Source organism: Rhincodon typus, chromosome 20 (assembly GCF_021869965.1).
Source record: "Rhincodon typus isolate 14 chromosome 20, sRhiTyp1.1, whole genome shotgun sequence".
NCBI lineage: Eukaryota > Metazoa > Chordata > Chondrichthyes > Orectolobiformes > Rhincodontidae > Rhincodon > Rhincodon typus.
Genome location: NC_063351.1, coordinates 42931157 through 42952553, shown reverse-complemented (window position 1 = coordinate 42952553; position 21397 = coordinate 42931157). Strand labels below are relative to the sequence as shown.

Below are 21397 nucleotides of genomic sequence, written 5' to 3'. Positions count from 1 at the left end.
TATTACGAGAAAGGACAAACAGGAAGTGCAGGCTTGAGATTGTGCCATTTTATCAGGACTGGTTAGCAATTCAATTTGTCGTAACTAGAGCGCCCAACCAGAAACTAAACCCTCAATGCAAAGATAAAGAAACTTTTGATTGTGTCAGTCAGGGCTTCCTTTCCCTATTTCTGTGACAAAGACAACGAAGGTCACTGCTACAATTATTCCATGCTTGTTCTCCAAAGCTGAGACAACGTGTAATCTGCTGCATAAGCACAAAATATTAAGGAAGAAAAACCTCAATGTCATTTTTCCCAATGGCTATGCTGGACTAAGAATGCAACTTCAGGGCTAAATTTGTACTAAGGATCACCCTGCTTTTTAAACACATCCCTCCTATTTTAGGAATGACATAGAAGCTAATTAAGAAACAGAGAAAGGTTGTCTCCTGAGAAAGCTAGACTGATTTAATCTTCTTTTGCAGGCAGTAGAAATGGAACTTCAGACTTTTTAGCTCGGACAGATACAGAGTCTGTATGTCTGTGCATAATTGCTGTACAACAGTTCCTCCCACACATTTTGCTGGAGAACAAAGTAGAAGAAACCACACTGATAAAATGCTGTTATGTCATAGCTTGTATCATCTGAAATGCAGTAGCACGAGATATCATCAGTCTGTTGGATGAGCACTTAAAATGCCAGGGCTATGAACCAAGTGCAGGTAAATGAGATTAGTGTAGTCTGGGGTTTGTTGATCGGCATAAATATAGTGGGCCAAAAAACCTGTTTCTATGCTGTATGATTCTATGAACATCTTCAGGTGCACAGAGTTAATCCTATTTGAAGAGCAGGGAGTTCTCATAATGCCCTAGGCAACACTGACTATGGTTCACAGGATGCTGCTGTATTTGACTAAATAGCAACACCGATGAAAAATTGCAAGTAATTTGTTGCTGTGAAGAGATATTGGACATCTCGAGGATGTTTAAGGTGCAACACACATGCAAGTTTGTTGTTTCTTTCCTCTGTAATCAATATTCAGGAAGGAAGTAGATTGGAGGTTAAAAGCTGCATCTTTCAGCTTACACATCCTGTATAATTATCTTCAATAATATATCAAGGCCAAGTCATTATTCATTCTTGGAATACAGCGTGGGTACATAACTACTCTAATTAAAACGAAATGCACTGCTGCAGGTACATCTCACCAAATCAACAAACTTCTTACTTGTATGTTGTATTCGTATACTCATATATGTTTTATCCTCCATAGCTTTATCTAACACATTTCTAACAAATAGCCCTCTAGAATTTAATGTTATGAAATACTATGTAACAAAAGTGTGGAATGTGTTTGCTAATCATTATTTTGTGCATTGAATGAAATTTTGATTTTTCACTGAAATGCATTGGATTCAATATTCTCATCTTTATGTAAAATCCTCTCCATGAGCTCAGCCACCCAACTTCTGCACTTTCACTCAACTCCCAACTCAGCCTGTGCTCTTCAGTTCTGTGTCTGTTTTCTCCTGGTGATGCAATTGATCCAATTATTCATTCCCTATGCATATCTTCACCACCATTAGAAGAGAGCATTCACTCAGAAATTCCCTCTGTACTAGCCAATATTTATCCCTCATTCAACAATGCAAAAACACAATCTGGTCATTATATTACTCCTTATAGGAGCTTGCTTGTGCTAACTGGTTGCTGGGTTTCTTACATTGCTACAGTAACAACAATACAAAAAGCAATTAATTAGCTGCGATGCATATTGTGATGTGCCGAGGTCAAGTCAGGCCTCATTAATCTAAGTTCTTTCTTTCCTTAAAGTATTCCTCAAATTCCTAATAACATTTTGAGCAACGAACAGCTTAGTTTCACTTATGACAGTTGTCGCACCCCGTCCTATGGAAATCTGCAAACTAAAACCAGAGAGCTGAAGTGCCCACAGCTGTTTAAACACGGTCCTTTGCGTCATCATAACCCAGCTTGCAAATTCACGTAATAGGCAGCAACAGTGATTTAAACATATTCCGAGGCCCTTCTTAAACTGAGGACATAATGAGTTTGTTTTGCTATTGCCATCAGCTGCATGAAACCAGCGTCAGAATCCTGCAGCACCAGCAGGGCCTTAATAATAAAGCCAAAGCAGCTCATAAGCAGGTAACTGTATAAACAAAGACGTGCACGTGTCCATATCGCTGGTAGAACGATCCCCAGTAACAGATGTATGTCACAGTATGTTCAACAGGTTGGTTAAAAGTGATTCAAGGAGTCTTATGATGCATTGGTGTCATCCCTAACTCTAGGCCAGAAAGCCTGGATTTCAGTCCTACTTATTCCAGGGTGTCATTTGTCTGAAAAAAAAATGACTGAAAATAATTTTCGTAACTCCTTTCACAATGTCAACACAGTCTAACGTGCTTACAGCTAATACCTACTTCTGAAATGCAGTCACTGTTATAATGAAAAGCAGGGAAGCCAATTTACACATAGCAAACTCCAACTAACTGTGACAATGACTTAAGTTTTTTTAGTGACATGGATTGAGACATAGGTATTGGCCATTCCCTTGTACTCCTCTAAAATAGCTGCAAGAAATCTCATGTTCATCCATGGCAGCATACGAGGCCTCAGTTCAGCGTCTAGCCTCAAAGACAAAGCTTCTAACTGTACAACACCTTCTATGCATTGGACTACCAACATTGATTTCTTTTTCCAAGTCTTTACATTGTAGGTCCACATAATCCATACTACAAATTCCACAAAATAAGGTGAAGGAACAAGCCATGGGTGGTTGCATGAGTAACATTTAAGATAAGCATTATTTCACACATCTTCCCTGAAAAACAAACCAGGAATGTGCACAGAAGAAATTGAGATGCTTCATCTTCCCAACCCAGTTTTGCCCAGGACAGCCATCTCTCTTCAGTGTCCTCCCCTTTTAAATCAGGTGCTGAAATGTGCTCCCTACAATCAACAGACTGTATAGAATGCCTGATCAGCTGATCCCTGAACTCACATTTTCATGAGAATAATGCACAACTGGTTCTCTAGAAATCCAACAAATGGAAAGGGAAATGAGCAATTGTTCAATGCTATAAATGCACCTTTGTTTGAATTTTGAATTTGAACAGGCAGTGACTCTAGTGGGGTGGCACAGGGAGCGGTGCTGATACTGCAGTTATTCACAATACATGTTCACGTTTTAGATAAGGGAACTTAATGTAGTAACTCCAAGGTTGCAGATGACACAAAGCTGGGTGGAAACGTGAGTTGTGAGGATATTGAAGCGACCTTTCCCTGACCTGTCCCTGTGGTTTCCTTAACCCAATTGCATCTTGGTGATTTGGACAAGCTGAGTGGGCAAATGTATGGCAGATGAAGTATAATGTGAGGTTATCTACATTGGTAGCAAAAACAGGAAGGTTGATTATTATTTGAACGGTGATAGATTGGGAAAGGGGGGGCAATACAACAAGACGTAGGTGTCCTCATACACCAATCACTGATAGTAAGCAGACAGGTGCAACAGGCAGTAAAGAATACAAATGATATGTTGGCCTTCATAGCGACAGAATTCAAGCACAGGAGCAGGCAATTGTACCAGCCCTTGGTGAGACCACACCTGGAACATGCTGTGCTGTTCTGGCGTCTTTATCAGAGGAAGGGTATTCTGACAGTGGAGGGAGTGCAACAAAAGTTTAACAAACTAATTCCTGGGATGGCAGGACTGACATATGGAGAGAGATTGGATTGGTTAGGACAGGACTATATCCAACAGAGTTTAGAAGAAGGAGGGGGGGTTCCCAAAGAAACCTATAAAATTCTAACAGGACTAGACAGGGCAAACCAAAGGAAGAAATATCCAATGACCTGGGAGTCCAGAACCAGGGGTCCCAGTCCAAGAATACATGGTAGGCCATTAAGGGCTGAGATGTGGTGAAATTTCTTCAAACATGAGAGTGATGAGCCTGTGGAATTCACTATCGCAGAAAGTGGTGGAGGCATAAACATTGAATGCTTTAAAGGAGGAGTTAGATGTAATTCTTACAGCAAAAATGATCCAAGGGTTAGGGAGGGTCCTGAGTGGGATGATCAGCATGTTCATATTGAATGATGGATCAGGCTTGAAGGGCCAAAAGACCTAGTCCTGCTCCTATTTTCTGTGTTTCTATGTCTCTTTAGAAATGGAAGTGTGTTTCCTTATAAGAAAAAACTATTTAGTCCATAACAGCTGAAACTCGCAAATAAGTTCCTCCTCAGGATAAAAGCTGCCAAAGTGTTTATCAAATCTGTTGCTGTTTCTGAATATATCTGTGATTGCAAATAAGTAGAAAAAGATAGCTTCCGAATTCAAAGGTTTTCAAACAAAATATTCTTGTGAATGCTGTACTCTTAGAAACAGAGTACACAATGCAATCAACACGTAACTCTCGGTTGCGACAAATATCAAAGATTCCACAGACTTTTTCAAGAACAGCAGCTTTGTTCACTGTGCCAGCCAAACAATAACATTCACAGAACCAAGCTCAACTGTAAAGATACAGCAATTAACCTCAATACCAGAGTTAAGAAAGGACGGAGGCGATGACAAACATTGAGGGTGAGAAGAGCAGTATGCAAACCTGGAACTATAGTTTGAAAAGACAACACTTGCAGAAATAGGGTGGCAGAGTGGCTCAGTGGTTAGCACTGCTGCCTCACAGCACCAGAGACCCATGTTTAATCCCAGCCCCGGGCAACTCTCTGTGTGGAGTTTGCACACAGTCCCCATGTCTGCATGGGTTTCCTCCCACAGTCTAAAGATGTCCAGGTCAGGTGAATTGGCCATACTAAATTGCCCATAGTGTCCAGGGGTGGGTAGGCAATGGGGTTGCAGGGATGAGGGGCGAGTCTGGGTGGGATGCTCCTTTCTGAGTTGGTGTGGACTCATTGAGCTGAATGGCCTGTTCCCACACTCTAGGGATTCTATATCATTACAAATGATATAAATTTGAAATAAAAACAAATATATAAAATACTCAGATCAGGCAGCATCTGTGGAATGTGGAACGGAGCTAATACTTTGAGTTGAATACGACTCTTCTTCAAAACTTCTTGTAGGAGCACTGCCAAGAGTCAAACAACAGAAGAAAAAGCCCACAAAAAGCAAAATTATATTGACAAAACTTTTTTGATCTGGCGAAATAATGAGGGAGTGTTGAGCGAGGCCTCTTCTGGAGTGCTGCGTCCAGACCGGGTCGCCTTGTCATAGGAAGGATAGTATTAAGCCAGAGAGGGGTCAGAAAAAGTTCAGCAGGAATGGAGAATTTGAGTTATAAGGAGAAGCTGGGACCTTTTTTCCACTGGAGCATAGGTGGTTGAGGGTTGACCTTATAGAGGCTTATAAAATCATGGGTAGACATAAAGTGAGTGGTAGGTGTCTTTCCCTTGGGATGGGGGATTTCAAGACAAGGCAGGATATCTTTAGGTGAGAGGAGAAAGATTGTTAAAAATACATGAGGGGAAACTTTTTTTGCACAGAGAGTTGTTCTTGTTTGGAATGAACTGCCAGAGAAATTGGTGGATGCAGGTACAATTACAATGGTTAAAAAACATTTAGATAAGTCCATGAATAAGAGGGATATGGGCTAATCGCAAGCAGGTGGGACTAGGGTCAACATGGACTGGTTGGGCTGAAGGGTCTGTTTCTGTGTGGTATGACTATGACAATGACAAGGGAAGGTTTTTTTCCAATTTGTAATCAAAGTTTCTCCATCCTGTAAACATTACTAAATGCCAACATATATTATTTAATTGAGATTTCATGACATCCACATTTTTAAAAATTGCAACAAACATCAGTAGAACATCAAGAAATGTGTAGCAGATTGCTGCCCCAGGGCACAAATCAGTGGTGTTGGCAATGCGGTGTTTAAGAGCTCTAAACTCCCAGCCATAAGGAAAGTTAAGTGAATCAATAATTTTCAAATCAATACCGCATTACTGCTGTCTGTGAAATTCCAGTAAAGCATGCCATTATTTTGAATTCAAAGGTCTTATCTATCATTGACTGTTTTGCTGGATCCAGAAGCATCAAGTTCCAGCAAGCAATTTTAATGAAAGGTAATTTGACACTTTGAAACTGATTACCCATCCCACATAATAGCCTTTTTTTTGAATGAGAAAAATGTGGAAAGACAGCAAAAACAAATAAATAAATTCACTACCAATAGACAAATTTCAAAAATGCCGTTTTGAATATTTCTAGCTAAATTGCAAGAACAGTTATAAAATTGTTAAATGCTTCTCATTCAAAGTGACAATTCTTTTTTCTCTCCAAGTTTCTCTGTTTTCCCAATAAGGTTTGCTCCCCTAAATTAACAGTTCCTCAGAAACTTGTTCTAAACATGACCATTCTGCATTGAGGACTGAAGTACTGAGTCCAAAGGAACTTAGAAGAACACATTCTGGAAGGATCATGGGCTCAAATGTAGAAAACAGAATTTCAGTAAAGCTAATTTTATCCACCTGGCTTTGAAAGAATCAGCTTTCATACTTAGATGCAGCCTGAAATATGGGATCAGGACATTACAATAAAGCAGTCAAAAACAACTTGGAGAAGAGAGCCCCAATCCATTCAGATATTAAAAGCCCAAAATTACTGTCACTAAGTTACCAGTGAGGGCAATTCTGTCTCCTTATTCAACGAAAGATATATGTGTCTTCAAGGGAGTGCAACAAAGATTTATTGAATGTGATTTCTGGAGTGAGGAAAATGTCCAATGAAGAGAGATGCAGTAAACTTGGCCCATACTCTTTGGTGTTTAAAAAAATGAAAAATCTCATTGAAACCTGAAGTTCTTGAGGAGTTTTACAGTGTACATTCTGGGAGGATGTTTCCCCCAAGGGAATCACTGTATCAGAATAAAGGTCAGCCATTTCAGAAATTAGGAGATGCTCTGTTATTGATTTTATTGAAAACAGAGAAAGATTGATTTTTGGATACTAAGAAAATCAAGATAAACGCGGGGGGGGGGGCGTGTAATATAGGATGGAGTTAGGGTAGAAAGTCTTACTGAATGGTGGTGAAGGCTCAAATGTTTGTATGGTCACATGTGCTTTTTTTATGTTCTTACATGTAAATAAACACTAAATTGGAGTTATAAGATCAAAAGAAGAATCAGATAGTTTTATATCGTATATAAAGTTTAGATCTGTAGGCTTCAACATTAGCTCAGCGGTGCTAACCTCCCAAAATTGATGATCAACTCTAGAAACTCTGGCACAGTGCTGAAACATTACACTGGCCATTTTTCAGACAAACCTTAAACTGAAATCTTTTTTGCCCACATGTTGATACAAAAGGTTCTACAGTTCTATCTGAGGAGTAGCAGAGATTTTCCTAGAGAACTGCTCAATACTCATCTTATTACTTGAACAACCAGATTCCTGAAAAGCTAGGGGAGGCCTACATGAGGGCTGTCTGGCGCAGAAGAGATACAGATCCCAGTGAGGAAACTGGGGTCCATGCGCCGTTACCAGGGTGATGGGGCCAGACAGGCGGCGCCACTTCCTCGCCCGACAGGCCTCCACCGGCGGCAACTCCTCCTCCTCCCAGACAACACTGGCTGTACACAGCACCATTCACTTCCATTCCTACCTGTGGCTAGGTCCTTGGCCGCCCCGTCCTGCAACCCACTCACAAACTCCTCCACCAGCCCTAACAGCCTCATGTCGGCCGCCATCTTCCACCACTCAACCGCGCAGGCGCCACGAGTTGGGTGTCACGTGACCACGAACGGCCCTGATCACATGCTCATGCTCCCCCGACTGCACACAGAAACTCCTTCACTTGATAGCTTTGATTTTAATTCTGTTAGTCAAAGGGAACAGAGACTGAATTCTGTGTCGAAGATAAAACATTTTTAACAGACTCTCACAGTTATTTGGTTGTACAGAACTTCAGTATTGTTGAAAAAGCAGACATGAAGTCGTATAAAAATGCTTCTTTTGTAAAAGTTGATTTTTTTCAACAATACTCAAATCACAGAATAATTACAGTGCAGAAGAGGGAGATGGTGGTGCAGTGGGAATATTGCTGCAAGGGTTATCCAAATGTCCTTTAGAGAAGGAAATATGTTATCTTTACCTAATTTGACCTAAATGTGACTCACGATCATGTGGTGAACTGTCAATTATCCTCTTAAAAAGGCAATACCAGTGATGCTCACCATCCCATGAAAGGATAAAGGAGGCCATTTGGCCTATTAATAAAAATTTTGCATTTTGTTCCATATTAATTTTGGTCTCCAATCTCCATTAACCTTTCCCTGACCTGCCCCTGTGGTTTCCTTAACCCACCAAACCAACCCTGGCAACAGAATAAAACCCACTCCTTCCTTCTTTAGTTCTTTAAAGAGTCACTGTATTTAAAATATTAGTCCTGTTTCTGTTTCCACTGATGCTGTCAAACCTGCTGGGGTTCTCCAGCACTTCCTATATGTATTTACTTTTAACTGATTTCCCTTCTTCTGCCTTCACTTTGTAACACTGTACATGACGTACAAATCAGGAAGAGGAGTAGGCTAGTCAACTTCTCAAGCCTGCTCTACTCTCCAATGAAATGACAGCTTACCTGATTGTAACCTCAAATCCACATTTCCACCAACCCCGATAACTTTCCACTCCCTTGCTTAAAAAGAATTTATCAAGGTCTTTCTTAAAAATACTCAACAACGGCATTTTCAGGAACAGAGTTCCATTGTTGCTATTCAAATTCAAAGAATTATCTCATTTTAATTTATTTTTTAAAAATGACGATTTGATCAAATTTAGAGACAACACAGGATGGAGCTGGAGGAACACAGCAGGCCAGGCAACATCAGAGGAGCAGGAAACTTGACGTTTCGGGTCGGGACCCTTCTTCAGAAATCTGTTCCTCCAGCTCCTTACTGTACTGTCTCTGACTCCAGCATCTGCAGTTCTTGCAATCCTTGATCAAATTTAATTCTTTCAAAATTGCTTTAATCTTTTAAAGTCGAACTCAAGATTTTAGGCTGGGGCTCTGAATTACTTGTCCAGTGATGTTACCCTTATTAGGCCATGGTCCTTATTATATCGCCCCGAGTAAATTTTCCCCCATTCCTCGCTTCAGGGATCGCCTTAGTAACGGTTCGCATCCGGTTGCTAAGGAAGCGTACGCCAATTGGGGGCGGGGCGGTGGCGCGTACGCGTGCGCGGTGGGTGGTGCGTCAGGTGTGGGCGGTCAGCGTTACCCAGCGTGCACCGGGCGGGGTAAGGGAACGGCGCAGGCGCGTTGGGCTGGTGGCTGTAGATCGATAGCAACGTCGCTCAGGTGGGGTAAGGCAGGTTGTCGAGTGTCACCGCCGGCTCAGCTTAGTACAGCTTCCGAGAGATATGGAGTGAAGCGAGACAGAGAATTATATCCTCACAGATAGCCCAACTTTCACTTTGTGACGCTGAGGGAGGGAGGGAAAGCGAGAGAGAGTCTGCCTTATTGGCCGCGATGGGAAGGTTGGTGAAGCGATGAGGGATGTTGGTGTAGTTTTGCAGTAGTAGGTAAAGTAGGTGAGGGCCGACTGGTTGCCCCGGTTACGGGCTATTACTTGGTTTGGGAGGGAGAGGAGGGGTAGTTTTGTATCTGCACTGGGGTTTTAGGGTGGGCTAGGGATTCTCTTGGTTCTAAACTTTGCACAAACTGGTGGGTCTTAAAGGTGAACCTTAGGATTTCTTTTGTGTACGTTCTTTGGGAGGGGGTGGGTAGACGGCGAGTCTGTAAGAAAATGAATTCATGAAGAGCTTCAAGGGGGCTTGCGAGTTTCTCCCAGACTTCAGGTGGGTTTGCAGCTAGTGGGTGAGACGCACCTGGGCCAAGGGCATCATTGATGGGAGGCTGCGTGGGGACCCAACGCCGGCAACAACAGCAGCAGCAGCAACAACATCATCGCTCAGGGAGACGGAGTGGCAATGGGAGAAAAACAGGTAAGGCAGCAGAAAACTGTAAAATTATGATAGCGCCCAGTGTTCGGGGTTAGGCGTGCTCAGCAGGAGGTTAATGGCGTAGGACGTTTTTTTCACTTTTGATCATAATTTTAGTTCCATCTATGGAATATATTTTCCATCGTGTCAGCGTTGTGTTAGTAATAGTTAGTAGAATTGCTATCCAAATTATACTTCACTGAATTAATGAGAAGTCTGTTCACTGGCTGCTTTTGGAAGCTAATTCCTTATTCATATTTCTTCCATTAGTAAATAGATGGACCTTGCTATGTAGTAATGTTAGACTTATTCCTGTGCTGATATTGATACTCAGACATTGTTATCATTTCTTCAGGATAAGAGCTTGATGCTTTAATGTAGCCATTCAGTTTAGCCTAACTTATCTTGGAGATGTATCAGTGAAATTACTTTTTCTAGCTTTTTCTTTTCCCACCCTCATCTCTGACCTCCTGTACTCTGCCCCATGCGAAAGCTTTATTTGTGTCTCCGAAGGTCTGTTTTGCTTCCTGGATGCCAGTTTTATACCCAGGTGGACAGGGAGATTGAACGCTATTTGTAATAGCAGCAGACCCTGTTATATCTCGGGTCGATTCTTTGACACACAGCTTGAGTGACTGCCAGTAAGTCTGGTTATCCTTAAATAGCTAAATTCAATAAAAGCCTTTTTTAGATAAATAAGCATTTTTAGTAATGTTGATAGTAAGGGTTAAAATTTTAATTTGTAGCTGGAATGTGTTTTCTTTTTATGGAATTAATTTTTCATGTCAATCTTATTTGTGTAACAAATTTATTTAACTGTTTTGAAAACTAAGTTTATTGCTTTACAGACCAGAAGAATAATTTGTTTTGCTCAGCTGGGTGGCTGATATTCATGTTAACCTACACTTAAGGTCAGATTTGAGTAGACTGGCATTAGTGAACAGACCTCCGGTATCAATACCTAATTATGCTTCTCCTATCCTGGCAGGAGAACTTTGCCCCGTTTTTCATTGGTCTACAGTTTGGGGTCTGAGATAAGATGATCAGATTTAGTAAAGTGAATGTTAGAAGCTTGTGATTCACGCAAGTAAAGTATTTCATAAGCTGTTTTCGTCATCCTGCAATGGAGGACAAGTCTATAGGGACACACCCCACTTAATCTGAAGCAGCTGCAGGTAAATTAATAGTCAACTAAAATATTTATCCAAAACAGTTCCTGTCAGGAACTGCTATATTATAAGTGAAGTGGCAATATTCTGCTGCAGAAAATTCAACCGGTTTATCTTTGACTAGGGTTCATAAATGTAATTAGTGCCTGAAAAGGGAAATAATTGCAGGGTTCAGGAAAAAGCAGGGGGGGGCGGTTGAGGTAACTAACTCTGGCGAAGAGCTTGCATGGATATAGCAGATAGTGGGTTTCTGTGCATTGTTCTATGATTTCCAACATACATGAGTATAGTCACAGAATAACAACACTGAATGAGGTCTCTGAGCTGATTGATGTATGATAGCAAAAAATCATTCAGTCTTTTTTCTCATAGCCCAGTAATTATTATCCTTAATGTATTTTTCCAATTTTCTTTTGAAGACTAAAGAAGTTGTATGCAGATTTATATCTTCAAATTTAGTACTGGTTGAAATTGAATACCTTTGCAAATTGTTAATCGAGCTTTTTCATTATTATATCTTCTAAGAACTTTATTTGTAAGATTTACTTATTATTATATTATTTCCAGTTTTTGCAACGCTTATTTATCATAAGTTTATACAATAATTAAAATGATTGCAGCCAGGAAGAGGAACATGTTGCTTTCTATATTGCATGACAAAAGAAGCAACCGTATTGGAGATTATTTCTCAATCTAGCGGTCTGGTATAAGATTGTGGTAGGTGATTTGCACCAAAGTGATGAACCAAGAGCTCTCTGTGGTCTAACAGATCAACCCTAGTTTTGCAATTAACTCTGAAAGTTTGCACATTGGGCTACAGTCTAACAGTAAGCACCATGACAGATTGTGTGCAAGCTTAATTTATATGTATATCTCTTGAGGACTGTTGCATTTGTACCTCTTTGTGTCTGACAGGAGACATTTCTTTTGTATAGTGGAATGAAGTATAAAAATATGATTGAGTTTTTCCAGCAATGATCTGGCAGCATTTGTGTAGAGAAAGCCTAATTAACATTTCAGGTCCAGTGACTCTTCATCAGAACCCAGCAGTTTATGATTTCCAGCAACTGGGTTGTTGTTCACTGGGTTCTTTTGTATAGAAGTATGAAGTTTGAAATGTTATGATACACATATATACACACTGGAGGCATTGAACTATGTTCATGTAGGTACTGGGGAGATAATCATGCATGATATGTTAGTGACTGGCTTCATTAATTAAAGATGTGATACTGTAATTGTACAGTCTAGCCTTGAAATAAATGAAAGAAAAGTCTTCTTGTCTCAGGATGTTAAGACTACATGCAAAAAGAGCTTTCAGTCCTTGGTTATTAACTGATTCATTTGTTTTCCTTTTATAAGACTATCATATGACAAATGTGTCTGTGTATCTAGATTTCATCCAATTTTTAGTAAATGCTGTTATGCCTGCATGCTGGCCCAAACAATGTGCCAGTGCAATCTTTTTGAATCAATAATCTCCTGTGCTGTAAATGTCTCTAATTCTGTGATCTCACTGTGCCAAATGCCATTCCTTCAATTCCCTACATTGCTTCTTTTCTTTGCAATAAACATTTAAAACCTGCTTTTGAAATCTGTCCTTTCGTCAGTTTTTTTGTGCAGTGTCGTGAAAAGGTTTTTTATTTGCTGTCTACTCCATGAATGGAAAATCAACAATAAATTAGTCTTTTGGATGGCTGTCTAGGACTGTATGTTCAGAACTAAATTGCTTTTGGTGAAGCTTTTGAAGCATATCTGGTTTGTTTCTAGCTATCTTTGGTATTGGATCAGATTGGAAACAAACCATCACCGTTTACTGGTAACTTATCCGTAGGATGAATGGGCACAGCACCAATTTAGGACTATGTTGTACCTCAAAAAAAAACTTCTCTGTTGTAAATTGATTTTGATTCTATAACTGTTAACCAGATCTGTTAATTCAGTTTTGCAAATGTCGCTACACCATACAGCAGGTCAATCTGGCGCTTAGATTATGTGAAACATGGGCCTATGGTAAATTTATCAAAGTTTTCATGATCTATACTAGTAATAACAATGTTCAGTTATTTTATTTGAAGGTTTTGGTGAAAGAGCTCTTGACTTCCTCAACCTCTACTCAAAACATTTAAGAGTTAACTAAACGGCATTAGATTTTCACCAAGTACCTGCCTTTGAGCAAATGTGATGTCTGACCAACGTTATTTTTGAAAGTATGCAATGTGATGTACTTATTTCAAATATCCATGATGTAAACTCATGCTCGTGATTTGCATGTGGTTTTCAGAATGGATATCAATTTGGAATGAATTCGGATCCCACTGTTGATTAGCTGTATACAAAAACTGGAAGTATTTTTCCACACTGCTTCCACCTGTTAACTATTACCTTTATTTCTTGCTGAGTATGAGCAGCTGAAATTCTCTCGAACTTTGTCCAAGCAGCCATCCTTCATGTACAAGTGTTGACTGTGATGAGGTAGTCCTGATTATAGTGACTATTTGTTCCAAGGCTATGTTTTGAAGCAATTCTTCCAACACAAGGCACCACACCGATGCTTGATTCATTCGTGTTCTAATGGTGTGGGGAAGGGAACACGAGGCTCTGCACTGTTTGAGCTTTAAGTACAGTACTATGCATCAATTGGCAGAGCACATGTTAATTTAAAATATCTAATATTCAATATAGAATATGAAATTCTGATTGGCTTACCCTTTTTTGATTAACGACCATTTTCTAACTTGAGAGGTTTCCATTTGTAGGTTAATTATACACTTGTGATGTAAAATAACAATGTCAGTCATTCTGTTGTCTCTGAATCCTGTCTTTTTGTGCCTCCACTGACGCATGAGTCAGGTTTTAAACATTAGTCAATGGTTTCTAATTCAGTGAGTTGTTCTGAAGCTTTGGTTTGGGATGTTATTAATTCTATCATTGAATGCAAACTTGACGTTTTTATGGAAACGTATTTTTCCTCCACCAGTTGTCAATTGTAGCTTTTTAAGTGTGAATTTTGGTGTAACCGGTTTACTTTGGAATCAGGTTGGTCTTTATACATGCCACATAAGTGAAAGTAAAATATCCTCCAGATCTATGGGGAATTAAGAAGACGGTTTTCAATAGACAAGTTGAAAAACCTAAGTGTTTGAAGTGTAGCTGTTCAGGTAAATATGATGCTAAATTGAGCCTTCACTTTTGATGCTTTTTCTAAAGCTGCTTCTGTCGTAACTACTCATTACACTTGGAGTTAATGACCAATAAGTAAAAGATTCTGGATATAAAACCGGAAGGTTTTGAAACCCTCAGGTTTGTCACCATTTCTGGAAGTTGCAGAAACCCATTTAACTTAGTTTAGTGGGGTGAACACAAACTTGCATCTCATCACTCATTTTGTTGAGGCCAACCACTTTTTAGAATGCAATATTGAAGGTTAAGAATGTAAGTGAATTGATTATTGGTCTATCGTGAGTTAGCTGATTTTTATTCAAAGCGGCATTGGACAGAAATGGGGCAAAGAAGAGACCGGATTTCCATTATTGCTGCCAACAGACCCTGTTGTAAATTGTTGTGTGGGCCTTACTCAAAGCTGAGATATTCTGGACTGTGCTGCCTCCGTAGTTGAACAGCTGAAAAGATTTGCTATCTACTTAAGTGTAAATGTCAGCCTCGTGGGTGGTGAAAAGAAAATCTTTTGCCAAGCTTGTATGGTTAATTTGTGTTGTTCCATTACGCAAAGTTGTCTGTACTTTGGAAAAGTTATCAATTACTCTAAATAGCCCTAAACTACAGCAGTTAACACTCCAGGAATTGTAGAAGTATTGGAAAATGAAACAATTGTTTTTCTCAAGTTCTTTGATTTTGCTGACCTGTTGAGCTTTTAAGTACAATATTCCTTATATATTACGCGTGGAGTTTACTATTCACCTTTTGCCTACGTACATTGAAGAGCTTGTCAGATTAACCAGGGAGTGGTGTCACTTAAGATGCATCAGAAAAAGCAGATTTAACGATCCATCCAAAAAAACTAATTTTTTTCAATGTTATTGCAACTTTGAAACCTTCGGAGAAATTAATAAATATATTGCAATTAAATGTATTTGGACGCATTTGAATAATTGATAAACAGTCACTTGTTTTTGTTTTAAAAATTGACTCTATTACTTATTCTTGTTAGATTTATACTAGTGCTTATATTTCAAGTGAATGACACGAAATTCATCTGATTTTGCTGATTGCGTATAGCATAAATCAAAAATTCCTTTATTACTGCAATTCTTCCCAAGTAAACAGACTTATGAAAGGAAAGGATTTCCTGATGTATACAATTGGTAAAATTGCCCTTCAACTGGTTTATTTTGATAAAAACCGAAAGAACTGCGGATGCTGTAAATCAGGAACAAAAACAAAGTTGCTGGAAAAGCTCAGCAGGTCTGGCAGCATCTGTGAAGGAGAAAACAGAGTTAATGTTTCGGGTCCGGTGACCCTTCCTCAGAACTTTTATTTGATTTTCGTGATAATATGCTTTTTGTTCTTTTCCCTACCATAATCGGTGACAGTTCTGTAACCACTTTGACTTTATTGCTTATTTTATGCTGTTTAAAATGTGCCATGGGAACATGTTTAGAACATCAGATCACATTTTTGTCCTTGCTCAATATTTTTTAGACCTTGTAACACAAACCTCACAAACAACGTTTTCAGACGCAGTCCAAGTGGCAGCACCTAAGAACTACGTCAGCCTCGAGTATAAAGATATAATTGCAACACCACAAATAGACTTAACATGATAACTTAGAAGTTTATGGTCTCAAGTATCCACACTCCTTGTGTTTTGTTTGGACTGCAAGTTATGTAAGCAGCTGGTGCAAAGTTAAATCAGATGACGTGCATGCTAAGGTTCTGTGATGTTACTGCTCTTTTTCCACCCACTGACTTTTTATATGAAGTAGTGGAAAAAAAGGCCATCGTATACATATGTATTGAAAGACAATTTAAGGGTATGTCACAAATCACAAAAATTCTCTAAAATGAGATCAAATTTTGACATTATGCTGTAGGTTTAATGGAAAATAGTTTTGAATAAATAGCAACTACCCATATTGTTCTTGAATTCTGATTTATATATAGTTGTCTGCATGATTTTCTTCCATTTGCTGCAACCATCCCCTTTCCGTTTAGGGGTCTACAAAGCCTACTTGGTCTGCTGTGATCGAGGAAAGTCACTTGATAGTCTCACAATAAGTGTCCCTTGTTCAAGTCAGATGTAGTTTATTGCACGTTAGCGATGAAGAATAAGTTACACTTACACCATAGACATTGTTAAAGAGACTGAGGAGTACCCAAGTGGTAGGTCTTAGTCCATTTGAGGTGTTACCCTGTTCTTCCACCAGGTCCATAGATGGTGTTTATGGCGCTCCTCCTGTATTAACTCTTTCAGACCCTGACAGCTTGGCGTAACAATAATGACTCTCCACATTTTTAATTTATATGATGGTGAAAAGGATTTTTGTCCCCAGTCCCACTCAACTATATCAACGTGTATGTATGGTAAATGGTTTGAGAGCAATCTAGCCCATTGGGTTGAGACACTGTCCTCTCTGGTGACTGTAAATGCACTATATATTGTGAATCTAATCTGTCTCAATCCATTCAGTGTGTAGCCTCGAACCTTGCATTGAAAACTGCACAGAAATCGCAGTTTTTTTTTTGCTCAAAATGCTTGGTGTGTAGGGGAAAATAAATGTTTGAACGCAATTTTTCTGAGGGCTTTAGGCTGTTTTGGTGCGGAGTACTTGGAAGTGGACTTGCATAGTTTTCACAGGAGCAGGTGTAAGCCATTCAGCTCCTTGAGTTTGACCTTCCATTTTTGGTGTAATCTAATCATGATTTGTTTGTCTTTTGTTCTGGATTTCTTCAAATGCTTCAATAAAAATGCAATTGATTAGTTTAGTACCCAACGTTTTTAAGGGAGAAAAAGAATTTTAGATGTCCAGCTTCCTTTGTGAATTTGGGGATAAAGCCCCAATTAATTTCACTTACATATGGCCTGCCTCTAATTTTAAGATTATCCGGTTGTCCTGCAACCCCACAACATGGGAATTTGTTTCTCTTAATTCTTATTGAACTCCTTTCCCATTAAACACTTGGGTCTAATGTCCCCTCAGTTTTCTAAACTAGATGGAATATAAGCCAAGTTTATGCAGTGCAACCGATCATTTTGCCTTTGTGGCACCAGTATTCCAGGGAATCTGCTCTCTCTTAAAAATGCCAACATATAGATCCTGAGGTGCGGTAACTGAGAGATTGAGAGATAAGGAGATTGTAGAGGCATTGGTGGTGATCTTTTAAGAATCACCAATCAAGGAGGTTCCCTGAGGACTTAAATGGCTAATATAACACCCCTATTTAAGAAAGGAGGGAGGCAGAAGACAGGAATCCCAAGGCCAGTAAGCCTGACTTTGGCCTTTGGTAAGATTTTAGAGTCCATTATTAAGGATGAGATTGTGGAGTACTTGGATTTGTGTGGTAAAATAGAGCTAAGCCAGCATGGCTTTGTCAAGGGGAGGTCATAACTGGCAAAACTGAGGAGGTGACAAGCAAGTTAGACAAAGGAGAGCCAGTGGCCTTGATCTATTTGGATTTCTAAAAGACCTTTAGACAAGGTTCTGCGCAGGAGTCCGCTAAATAAGAGCTCAAGGTGTTAAATGCAAGGTACTGGTATGGATAGAGGATTGGCTGACTGGCAGCAAGCAGAGTGTAGGGTTAAAGGGGTCTTTTTCAGGATGACAGCTAGTGACTAGTGGAGTTCCGCAGGGGTCACTGTTGTGAATCAGTGTTCTGGATGGAGGAACGGAGGGCATTGTCAGCAGGTGATACAAAGATAGGTGGATGGTTAGGAAGTGTTAATGTGGGGAGGTTATAGAAGGACTTGGATGTGCTGGGTGAGTGGACAAAGAAATGGCAGATGGAATACAATGTGGGAAAGTGAGGTTGTGCACTTAGTCTACATCTCTATTGTTACTACCTATTTTCTAAATGGGGAAAGGCTTCAGAAATCTGAAACTCAAAGGGATTTGGGAGTCCTCGTTCAGGATTCCCTTTACAGTTAACCGCAGGAACAGTTGGCAGGTAAGAAAGTCAATGCATTATTCGTGTTTGTTTCAAGAAGGCTAAAATACAAGAGTAGGGATGTACTGCCAAGGTTGTAGAAGGCTATGGTCAGACGGCTTTTGGAATATTGAGTAGTTTTAGGCCCGTTTCTGATGAAGAATATGTTGGTGTTGGAGGGAGTTCAGAGGATATTTACGAGGATGACCCCAGGATAAAGGTCTTGTTTTATGAGGAGGTTGAGGTGTCTGGGTCTGAACGCTTGAGTTTAAAAGGATGAGGTGGTGGATCTGATTGAAACTTTCAGAATACAGAAGGGAACAAATGCTGGCAATCACAGCGGGTCTGACAGCATTCAGAGAGAGGGAGAACGTGAACGTTTTGGGTCTAGATGACTCTTCAGAGCTGAAGTGCAGTGTAGAAGGGGCAGCATTTAAGTTATAGTTGGTGGGGGGAGGAGGCTGACAGTTGTGGGGTGTAGAGTGCTTGTGGCTAAAAGAGAAGATAACTATCACGATCTTTTCTCCTCCAGCACTCTGCATTCTACCACTGCCACATCCCATCCTCCAAACAACACCCCCGCATGCTCAAATAAAGCGTAAATGCTGCTCCCTCTGCACTGCACTTCAGCTCTGAAGAGTCATCTAGACTTAAAACGTTAGCTTGCTCTCTCTCTCTCCGTGGATGCTGTCTGACTCGCTGTGATTGCCAGCATTTGTTTTCAGTACAGATTCCAGTATCTGCAGTAATTTGCCCCTAGAATACCGAGGGGCCTGGATAGAGTGGATGTGGAAAAGATTTTTCCACTAGTAGGAGAGATTTGGACCTGACTGCACAGCCTCAGTGAAGGGATGACCTACCAGAACTGAAATGAGTAGGAATTTCTTCAGCCGGAGATGGTGGAACTAATTGCCGTAGAAGGCTGTGGAGGCCAAGTCATTGAATGTAATTAAGACTGAATTACAGGTTCTTGATTGGTAAGGTGTTCAAGGGTTATGGGGAGAAGAAAGAAAAATGGATTTGAGAACCAGCTCAGCCGTGATCGAAGGGCAAAGCCTAATTCTGCTCCTATATTTTATGGTCTGTGCACGCCCTCACTTTTGTGGAACTACCCCATGCACGTTCCCCTTTTAAGCCACTCGCCAACCTGACGTGGAAATATATTGACCTCCTTTCACTTGCTGGATCAAAATCCTAAATTCCCTTCACAGCCTTGCAGATCTAATTAAACAAAATGGATTGCATCATTTCAAGAAGGCAGCTCATCATAACCTTCACAAGGACGAGTCAGGATGAGCAATAAATGCTAGTCCAGTCAGCAATATCCACATCCCGTGAATGAATATAAAATAAATGGATGGATGACCTCCCACTTGCTCGTATTGAATTCCACTTTGTAATCTGCCTTTGACCCATTCTTGCTCATTTGAATCATATTCAGTGCTTTCTAACTTGATGGCATCTTGCGAACATGGTTGTAAAAATTAATACTTCCACCCCTGTTTCTGATGTGCCTGGTGAAACCTGAGATTCTTAGGGAATCACTGTTTTATTGGTCTCTCCAATGATCTGTAACTTGGTTTTAGCTAATAATTGCAACACCACAACAGATACACTTTGGAAAGATTAACTGGCTATAAAGCACTTTGAGACATCCTGAGGTTGTAAAATGTACTTTGTAAAGTCAAGACTTTAATTTCCTTTTTCCTCCTCTTTTCAATAAAGTATCATGAATGATAAAGAATGTCATGTAAACGTTCTTAAAAGTATTTGCATAGAAGGGTGGGCTAATGCAATTGGCTAGTTTGTGACGCAGTAACACCAATGGAATGGGTTTCAATTTCCATATTGGCTGGGGTCACCAGGAGGCTCCTGCCTTCTCAACCTTGCCCCTTGTCTGATTCGTAGTGAAGGTCAACTCACTGCTCGTTGTCTCTGATTAATGACTCATTAGCATGATTTTTTTACCTATATTTGTAGACACTCCCTGATCCACAATGAGTCATATCCTTAAAACTTGACCTAAAACTTGATCCACACCATATCATTTACAAATCAATCTTGACTCTATCTGATCAGCTCATACTTGTCCAAATGCTTAGTCGTTCTCTTCCTGATTAGGTTCCAGTTGCATCCACCCACTTCTGACATGACTGATGCTAAGCTCATGGATTGCTATGCAAGCTTAATGCTGAATTAGGGGGCATGCGGTTGTCATGTTGAACAATAGCAACCCTAATCATTTCTCACTGTCTAACACACTTACATGTCTAAGATGCTTCAACCTAATAAGTGCCAAGACCACCTCTGATCATTCTGCAGGGATAATGTATCTTGAATTTGAGCGACATGTGAAACTAGGTGTTTAACATTGTTACTAGGCAGTAGTGAGTTGGGTGGTGTTTACCATGAGCAAGACGCTGCCATTAAGCCAGAAAGATGTTCTGCTCATATGCCATCTGTATAATAAATTTGACTACTGATGTGATGGTAGATGTGTATGGTTTAAAGACAGATGGATTATATTAAACAATATAGTTCTTCAGCAACTTGGAATGAACAATGTACTCATGGTAACCAGCCAGTCGGTGCTTGAAAACTTGTGTCCAACAGTAGATGCGATTCAGCAATTGGACAGTGTTCACTAAATGGTCCTGAATGTACAAAAGAAGTGGTGTGAAGGTGTTTGGTATGCTTGCCTTTGTTGATCAAGTATAAGAGTTGGGAGGTCAGTTTGTGGCTGTACGGGACATTGGTTAGGCCACTTTGAGAATACTGCATTCAGTTCTGGCCTCCCTGCTATAGAAAAGATGTTGTGAAACTTGAAAAGATGTACAAGGATGTTTCCAGGATTGGAGGGTTTGAGTTATAGGGAGAGGCTGAATAGGTTGGGGCTATTTTCCCTGGAGTGTTAGAGGCTGAGGGATAACCTTTTTCTCAAGGTTTATAACATTGAGGGGCATGAATAGGAATGATAGCTAAGATCTTTTCCCCAGAGGAGGGAGTCCAAAACTAGAGGACATAGGTTTAAGGTGAGAGGGGAAAGAATTAAAAGGGACTTAAAGGGAAACTTTTACTCAGAGGGTGGTGCGTGTATGGAATGAACTGCCAGAGGAAGTGGTGGAGGCTGGTACAATTACAACATTTAAAAGGCA

At 40.1% G+C, this 21397-nt stretch overlaps 2 protein-coding genes across 2 annotated transcripts in view; one reads left to right on the top strand and one right to left on the bottom strand.

The window, feature by feature from the left end:
- The window catches only part of LOC125485560 (MMS19 nucleotide excision repair protein homolog), a 28554-nt gene extending 20768 nt beyond the window's left edge, over positions 1 to 7786 (bottom strand). The window contains exon 1 of the mRNA XM_048608799.1: positions 7631 to 7786. Coding sequence (XP_048464756.1) covers positions 7631 to 7715 — 85 coding nt within the window. The 5' untranslated portion in view covers positions 7716 to 7786. The remainder of the gene's footprint in view (positions 1 to 7630) is intronic.
- Positions 7787 to 9217: 1431 nt separating this feature from the next.
- The window catches only part of ubtd1b (ubiquitin domain containing 1b), a 76002-nt gene continuing 63822 nt past the window's right edge, over positions 9218 to 21397 (top strand). Inside the window, exon 1 of the mRNA XM_048608798.1 lies at positions 9218 to 9972. Coding sequence (XP_048464755.1) covers positions 9876 to 9972 — 97 coding nt within the window. The 5' untranslated portion in view covers positions 9218 to 9875. The remainder of the gene's footprint in view (positions 9973 to 21397) is intronic.